Source organism: Oncorhynchus gorbuscha, linkage group LG12 (genome assembly GCF_021184085.1).
Source record: "Oncorhynchus gorbuscha isolate QuinsamMale2020 ecotype Even-year linkage group LG12, OgorEven_v1.0, whole genome shotgun sequence".
NCBI classification, from domain to species: domain Eukaryota; kingdom Metazoa; phylum Chordata; class Actinopteri; order Salmoniformes; family Salmonidae; genus Oncorhynchus; species Oncorhynchus gorbuscha.
In genome coordinates this window covers 26,839,254-26,847,802 of record NC_060184.1, presented here as the reverse complement: position 1 = coordinate 26,847,802, position 8,549 = coordinate 26,839,254, and the positions used below count along the sequence as shown (strand labels likewise).

General features: G+C 45.3%; 1 protein-coding gene across 1 annotated transcript in view; it reads right to left on the bottom strand.

Moving 5' to 3' along the window:
* Nucleotides 1–3,569: 3,569 nt before the first annotated feature.
* LOC123990794 (mitochondrial peptide methionine sulfoxide reductase-like) overlaps nt 3,570–8,549 on the bottom strand; it is a 116,055-nt gene continuing 111,075 nt past the window's right edge. The window contains exon 6 of the mRNA XM_046291671.1: nt 3,570–4,196. Within this exon, the coding sequence (XP_046147627.1) occupies nt 4,032–4,196 (165 nt within the window). The 3' untranslated portion in view covers nt 3,570–4,031. The remainder of the gene's footprint in view (nt 4,197–8,549) is intronic.

Sequence of the window (8,549 nt, the reverse complement as noted above, 5' to 3'; positions counted from 1 at the left end):
TGTCGCTATAGGACTTGTTTTACTGTGGATCTAGATACTTTTGTACCCGTTTCCTCCAGCATCATCACAAGGTCCTTTGCTGTTGTTCTGTGATTGATTTGCATTTTTCGCACCAAAGTATGTTCATCTCTAGGAGATGTACAGATGAATGTGGTACCTTCAGGCATTTGGAAATTGAACCGGACTTATGGAGTTCTCCAATTCTTTTCTGATGTCTTGGCTGATTTCTATTGATTTTCCCATGATGTCAAGCAAAGAGGCACTGAGTTTGAAGGTAGGCCTTGAAATACATCCACAGGTACACGTCCAATTGACTCAAATGATGTCAATTAGCCTATCAGAAGCTTCTTAAGCCATAACACATATTTTCTGAAATTTTCCAAGCTGTTTAAAGGTACAGTCAACTTAGTGTATGTACACTTCTGTCCCACTGGAATTGTGATACAGTGAATTATGAGTGAAATAATATGTCTGTAAACAATTGTTTGAAAAATTACTTGTGTCATGCACAAAGTAGATGTCCTAGCAGACTTGCCAAATTTGTGGAGTGACTGAAAAATGATTTTTAATGACTCAAACCTAAGTGTATGTAAACTTCCGACTTCAACTGTAACTGCCATATAGTTCACATCGGTGTTATGCTCATCAAACAACTCAGTGACCACTTGTGTCCTGTGGATGGAGGCATAGCCATGGTAGTCAAAACAATGGCCTTCCCAGCATTACCTGTACTTGAGAGCATGCTGTGTAGCTCTGTTTTCAGTGCAACCATCTGTGTGTATGCCTGTTTGTGTGTGTGTGCTGTTACCATGCTCCAGTGCTCTGCCAGTTTCTGGTCCTGTATCCTGGGCCCCAGAGCCAGACGAGCCTTGCCCAGGCTGCGGTGGCAGATTTGTGGCAGCTGAGGGAGAGGAGCGTGGTGCAGGAGCCACCTGGTCTGGGTCTGGAGATTAGCCCAGCTGGCTGGGCCTTCAGCTGCTTACTGAAACTGAAAAACGTCACATATCCCTCTGTCTGTTCGTTCATCCATCCATCCATCCATCCAGCAGAACCATCACTGACACTCCTCCTTAAATGGAGTACATCAAAACCCAACCAAAAACCATGCTTATTGTAGAACTGCAACTCACCCTCCCAAACCCCACAACTAACTGGTTCCTCTATCAGCGGTTGTAAACTACTGAAGAACAATTCAGCCCATTTCCTTGGATTGTTGGCAACAATAGTTTCTCTAATAGCTCTGTTCTAGCAGCAGCCCATTGCAAATGGACATGATCACACAGTGTATTGGCACACTGCTCGTTAGTGAAGAGAACCAAGGAGGACTACGCCAAAGGAGGCATCTCCTGCAAGGCATGGTAGTGTTGATGAGAGCTCAGCATAAAGACTCTTGTTCCTCTGTGTCGGTTGTTAGTCAGCTCTTTAATTCAAGAGATTGAATATGCGCTGACACTGTGGGACAGAAGAGAGAGAGAGTAGTTAGTGTTTGTGTGGATGGGCTGGCTGGCAGCGTTGGGCAGATAGGTAGACTACAGGACAGATGGAAAGATGAATAGATGTGTGTAGGAACTGGTGAGTGTGTGAAAAAGAGAAAGAGGGAGAGAGCGAGATATGCCATTTCAATAGGAAACTATTTCATATTCATAACGTAGACCTGTAGTAGGTGTAGAAACTACATAAAAAATATATATGTTAAAGCCCAATGTCTTTGATCATCGATTAGAACAGTGCTTCCCAAACTGTGGGGCTCAGTCCGGCTTTACACTTACTCTTGAAAGTCGTAGTAGTAGAAGGCACAAGTTGACATTTCTAAATTGGGTAGTGCATCATCAGTTCCTCTTGTCATGTCAGTCATTACAGACCTTAGACAGCTATTTATAACTTGTCATAAATGTTCAGATCAACTAGCCCATGTCAGCTAACGTTTTTAATCTAGGGATTTTATTCCTGTAAAATATTCTCTCTGCCAACAAGAAGTGTGTGTGGTGGGGGGGGGGGGGTCACGGAAAGGAGGTCACCTAACACAGGCCAAAAACCCCACAAAGGAACCAGCCAAACACCCCACAAAGGAACCAGTCAAACACCCTACAAAGGATCCAGTCAAACATCCCAAAGGAACCAGTCAAACATCCCAAAGGAACCAGTCAAACATCCCACAAAGGAACCAGTCAAACATCCCACAAAGGAACCAGTCAAACATCCCACAAAGGAACCAGCCAAACACCCCACAAAGGAACCAGTCAAACACCCTACAAAGGATCCAGTCAAACATCCCAAAGGAACCAGTCAAACATCCCAAAGGAACCAGTCAAACATCCCACAAAGGAACCAGTCAAACATCCCACAAAGGAACCAGTCAAACATCCCACAAAGGAACCAGTCAAACATCCCAAAGGATCCAGTCAAACATCATACAAAGGAACCAGTCAAACATCCCACAAAGGATCCAGTCAAACATCCCAAAGGAACCAGTCAAACATCCCAAAGGAACCAGTCAAACATCCCACAAAGGAACCAGTCAAACATCCCACAAAGGAACCAGTCAAACATCCCACAAAGGAACCAGTCAAACATCCCAAAGGATCCAGTCAAACATCCCACAAAGGAACCAGTCAAACATCCCACAAAGGATCCAGTCAAACATCCCAAAGGAACCAGTCAAACATCCCAAAGGAACCAGTCAAACATCCCACAAAGGAACCAGTCAAACATCCCACAAAGGAACCAGTCAAACACTCCATAAAGGAACCAGTCAAACATCCCACAAAGGAACCAATCAAACATCCTACAAAGGAACCAGTCAAACATTCCACAAATGAACCAGTCAAACACTCCACAAAGGAACCAGCCAAACACCCTACAAAGGAACCAGTCAAACATCCCACAAAGGAACCAGTCAAACCTCATACAAAGGAACCAGTCAAACACCGTACAAAGGAACCAGCCAAACATCCCACAAAGGAACCAGTCAAACATCATACAAAGGAACCAGCCAAACACCCTACAAAGGAACCAGTCAAACATCATACAAAGGAACCAGTCAAACATCATACAAAGGAACCAGTCAAACACCCTACAAAGGAACCAGCCAAACATCCCACAAAGGAACCAGTCAAACATCATACAAAGGAACCAGTCCAACACCCTACAAAGGAACCAGTCAAACATCCCACAAAGGAACCAGTCAAACATCCCACAAAGGAACCAGTCAAACACTCCACAAAGGAACCAGTCAAACATCCTACAAAGGAACCAGTCAAACACCCTACAAAGGAACCAGTCAAACATCCTACAAAGGAACCAGTCAAACATCCTACAAAGGAACCAGTCAAACATCCCACAAAGGAACCAGTCAAACACTCCACAAAGAAACCAGTCAAACACCCTACAAAGGAACCAGCCAAACATCCCACAAAGGAACCAGTCAAACACCCTACAAAGGAACCAGCCAAACACTCCAGAAAGGAACCAGCCAATCACCACACAAAGGAACCAGCCAATCCCCACACAAAGGAACCAGCCAATCACCACACAAAGGAAGCAGCCAATCACCACACAAAGGAACCAGCCAAACATCAACACACATTTTAATAATTTAATCCACCAACACCCCATAGAGTTCAATCTGATGTACATACTGGTACATACCAGTACATACTGGTACGTGCTGGGGTACATACGGGTGTACATACGGGTACATAATGGGGTACATACGGGTACATACTGGGGGTACATACAGAGGTACATACTGGTATATACTGGGGGTACATATTGGTACATACTGGGGTACATACTGGGGATGATTTGATTGAAACAAGACATGTGTGCTTTCATTTACGTTTGTAGTGATTGATTACCAAAGCATTTGAAATAAGACTCAGATATGAACTGTTTGTATATAAACCCTGAATATGCTTCATTACTGCATCGGAATGAAGGCAACTTCCATTTCAATTAATAGAAACTAGACTTGTCAAACAAAACTAGCCAATCGGATAGGTTGGTGGTCATTCCCTATTGGACAGAGGTGGTTATTTCTTGAGTCCTATTGGACAGGAGACTCCAGTGCCGCTGAGGCCACAGTATCCACGGGGGTTCTTGCTGAGGTACTGCTGGTGGTAGTCCTCAGCATAGTAGAACTCATGGGCCTCGGCTATCTCTGTGGTGATTTCTCCAAAGCCCCCCTCTATCAGGACCTGTAGAAACAACAACGATATGTCATTAGGAATGACCTTCATGAATGAATGGTCCAGGAATGATTACAAGGGAAATACTTTCTAAAAGCCACACAAACTAAACATTTTGAACCATTTCCTGCTGCCTCCTTCCATGTAAGTACTTTCAAAACATTTTTATGACTCGTTAAAGGAAAGTGTTTTCTTACAAAGAAAATCTATTTTTCAATACTGTTGGCAGTTCTCGCTCTCTCTCATTTGTAAAGCAGTGGAGCAGAGACGGGCACAGAGATAGGTCATTAGTATTCCGGATTCCCCTACGGGTGAGGCCCTGGCAGATGTCTGCTCACGTGCCCCAGATGTGCCCAGTGTGTGTATGGGGAGGGGGCAATGAGTTTATGAGTGTGTGCACTGTCACAGGGCCCCACGACCCAGCATACCCAATGCCAATGACTGCAGCATTTTTATATGGTCCACACACACACACACACACACACACACACACACACACACACACACACACACACACACACACACACACACACACACACACACACACACACACACACACACACACACACACACACACACACACACACACATCATTCAGGCTAGCCCCCAGTACAGGGCCGTTGAAGCAGGTACACATCACTGGGCCATACTCCCGGCTTTTCCTCCTCTATGGAAAATCATGGATAGGACCAGCCTGGATATCATCTGACATCCGCAAGCAAGGTTTGAATTGTACGCTAGTCTGGTATAATACACAGCATATAGAGAAATCCAGGTTGGAAGCAAATTCATTGTTCTGGGTTGTGAGAATATGATGATTTTTAGCTGAGAAATGAGAAGTTATGTTCCAGGGGGATATTGTTGAGATTAGCTTTACACTACATGGCGTCAAATATCTCATTCCAAAATCATTGGCATTTATATGGAGTTGGTCCCCCTTTGATGTTGGAACGTTGCTGCATGGACTTGCTTTCATTCAGCCACAAGAGCATTAGTGAGGTCAGGCACTGATGTTGGGCCTTCCCCAAACTGTTGCCACAAATTTGGAATCACAGAATTGTCTAGAATGTCATTGTATGCTGTAGCGTTAAGATGTCCCTTCAATGGAACTAAGGGGCCTAGTCCGAACCATGAAAACAGCCCCAGACCATTATTCCTCCTCGGGCATTGAAACCCAATTGATGAAGCTCCCGACAAAGAGTTCTTATGTTGACGTTGCTTCCAGAGGCAGTTTGGAACTCGGCAGTGAGTGTTGCAACCGAGGACAGACAATCTTTATGCACTACGTGTTACAGCACTCGGCAGTCCAATTCTGCAAGCTTGTGTGGCCTACCACTTCGCGAGCTGAGTGTTTCCACTTCACAATAACAGCCCTTAACTGACTTGGAAAGGTGGCATCCTATGACGGTACCACGTTGAAAGTCCCTGAACTCTTCTGTAAGGTCATTCTACTAACAATGTTTGCCTATGGAGTTTGCATGACTGTGTGCTCAATTGTATACACCTGTCAGCAACGGGTGTGGCTGAAATAGCCAAATCCACTAATTTGAAGGGGTGTCCACATACTTTTGCATATGCGACCATGTCAGTCTGGCAGCAGATGGCTCATAGTTCACCTGAGAGACAAAGGAAACCATACAGAAGAAGAATGACATGTTTATCTCTCATTTCTGTGTCTAAGCAGTGAGTGATGGTAGGTCGGCAGTCCAATTCTGCGAGCTTGTGTGGCCTACCACTTCACGAGCTGAGTGTTTCCACTTCACAATAACAGCCCTTAACTGACTTGGAAAGGTGGCATCCTATGACGGTGCCACGTTGAAAGTCACTGAGCTCTTCTGTCTAACACATTCTACTGCCAATGTTTCTACGCCAACGTTTGGAGATCGCATGGTTGTGTGCTCGATTTTATACACCTGTCAGTAACAGGTGAAGCTGAAATAGCCAAATCCACTAATCCACTAAACATACTTCTGGCCTTAATGCAATACTTCTGTACCTTAATGCAATACCACTTGGGAGATTCAAAAAATGATGCAACAATGGATCTTTCTTTCTTTCATTTTGTATTTCTCTCTTTCTATCTTTAGTCCTCCATTACTTCACCATCTCATTCTCTACCTCGCCAACCTCCCCCCTCTCACTTATGTTCTGTTGCTCAGTGTGTGTGTGTGTGTGTGTGTGTGTGTGTGTGTGTGTGTGTGTGTGTGTGTGTGTGTGTGTGTGTGTGTGTGTGTGTGTGTGTGTGTGTGTGTGTGTGTGTGTGTGTGTGTGTGTGTGTGTGTGTGTGTGTGTGTGTGTGTGTGTGTGTGTGTGTGTGTGTGTGTGTGTGTGTGGGGCGAAAGAAAGGTTGTGTGAAGTAACCTGCCAACTACCTAATTTCTCTGACCATCTGCCTGGAGGTAGCCACGCACCTGTTAGGAGCAGCTGCCATTGCAGAGGGGACAGGAGAGAGAGAGCGAGGTAACACAGAATCAACTCTTCTCTCTCAAGGGCCTTTTTTAAATAATTGCATACTCCCCACGTCATCTCTACTCACCTCCTTCTCCCATTGGATGAGAAAGCCAGAGGTTCCCTTTTGAGAAGGAGGTGATGAGAGAGGAGTATGCAATTGACAGAGGCCATAGTCCTAACTATACCATCAGCCCTAACTCTAGTCCTAACTATACCATCAGCCCTAACTCTAGTTCTAACTATACCCTCAGCCCTAACTCTAGTTCTAACTATACCATCAGCCCTAACTCTAGTTCTAACTATACCCTCAGCCCTAACTCTAGTTCTAACTATACCATCAGCCCTAACTCTAGTTCTAACTATACCATCAGCCCTAACTCTAGTCCTAACTATACCATCAGCCCTAACTCTAGTCCTAACTATACCATCAGCCCTAGGTCTAGTTCTAACTATACCCTCAGCCCTAACTCTAGTCCTAACTATACCCTCAGTCCTAACTCTAGTTCTAACTATACGATCAGCACTAACTCTAGTACACTCAGCCCTAACCCTAGTCCTAATTATACCCTCAGTCCTAACTCTAGTCCTAACTATACCATCAGCCCTAGCTCTAGTCTTAACTATACCATCAGCCCTAACTCTAGTTCTAACTATACCCTCAGCGCTAACTCTAGTCCTAACTATACCATCAGCCCTAACTCTAGTCCTAACTATACCATCAGCCCTAACTCTAGTTCTAACTATACCCTCAGCCCTAACTCTAGTCCTAACTATACCATCAGCCCTAACTCTAGTTCTAACTATACCCTCAGCCCTAACTCTAGTTCTAACTATACCCTCAGCCCTAACTCTAGTCCTAACTATACCATCAGCCCTAACTCTAGTTCTAACTATACCCTCAGCCCAAACTCTAGTTCTAACTATACCCTCAGCCCTAACTATAGTCCTAACTATACCATCAGCCCTAACTCTAGTCCTAACTATACCATCAGCCCTAACTCTAGTCCTAACTATACCATCAGCCCTAACTCTAGTCCTAACTACACCCTGAAGATTAGCGAGAAGAAGATGTCGACTCCAGTCGAGTTGTTGTGTATAACCCCAGCTCCACCATTATAACCCCAGCTCCACCATTATAACCCCAGCTCCACCATTATAACCCCAGCTCCCCCCCTATAACCCCAGCTCCACCATTATAACCCCAGCTCCACCATTATAACCCCAGCTCCACCATTATAACCCCAGCTCCCCCCCTATAACCCCAGCTCCACCATTATAACCCCAGCTCCACCATTATAACCCCAGCTCCACCATTATAACCCCAGCTCCACCATTATAACCCCAGCTCCACCATTATAACCCCAGCTCCACCATTATAACCCCAGCTCCACCATTATAACCCCAGCTCCACCATTATAACCCCAGCTCCACCATTATAACCCCAGCTCCACCATTATAACCCCAGCTCCACCCCTATAACCCCAGCTCCACCATTATAACCCCAGCTCCACCATTATAACCCCAGCTCCCCCTATAACCCCAGCTCCACCATTATAACCCCAGCTCCACCATTATAACCCCAGCTCCACCATTATAACCCCAGCTCCACCCCTATAACCCCAGCTCCACCATTATAACCCCAGCTCCACCATTATAACCCCAGCTCCCCCTATAACCCCAGCTCCACCATTATAACCCCAGCTCCACCATTATAACCCCAGCTCCACCATTATAACCCCAGCTCCACCATTATAACCCCAGCTCCACCATTATAACCCCAGCTCCACCATTATAACCCCAGCTCCACCATTATAACCCCAGCTCCACCCCTATAACCCCAGCTCCACCATTATAACCCCAACTCCACCCATATGACACCAGTTCCACCATTATAACCCCAGCTCCACCAAG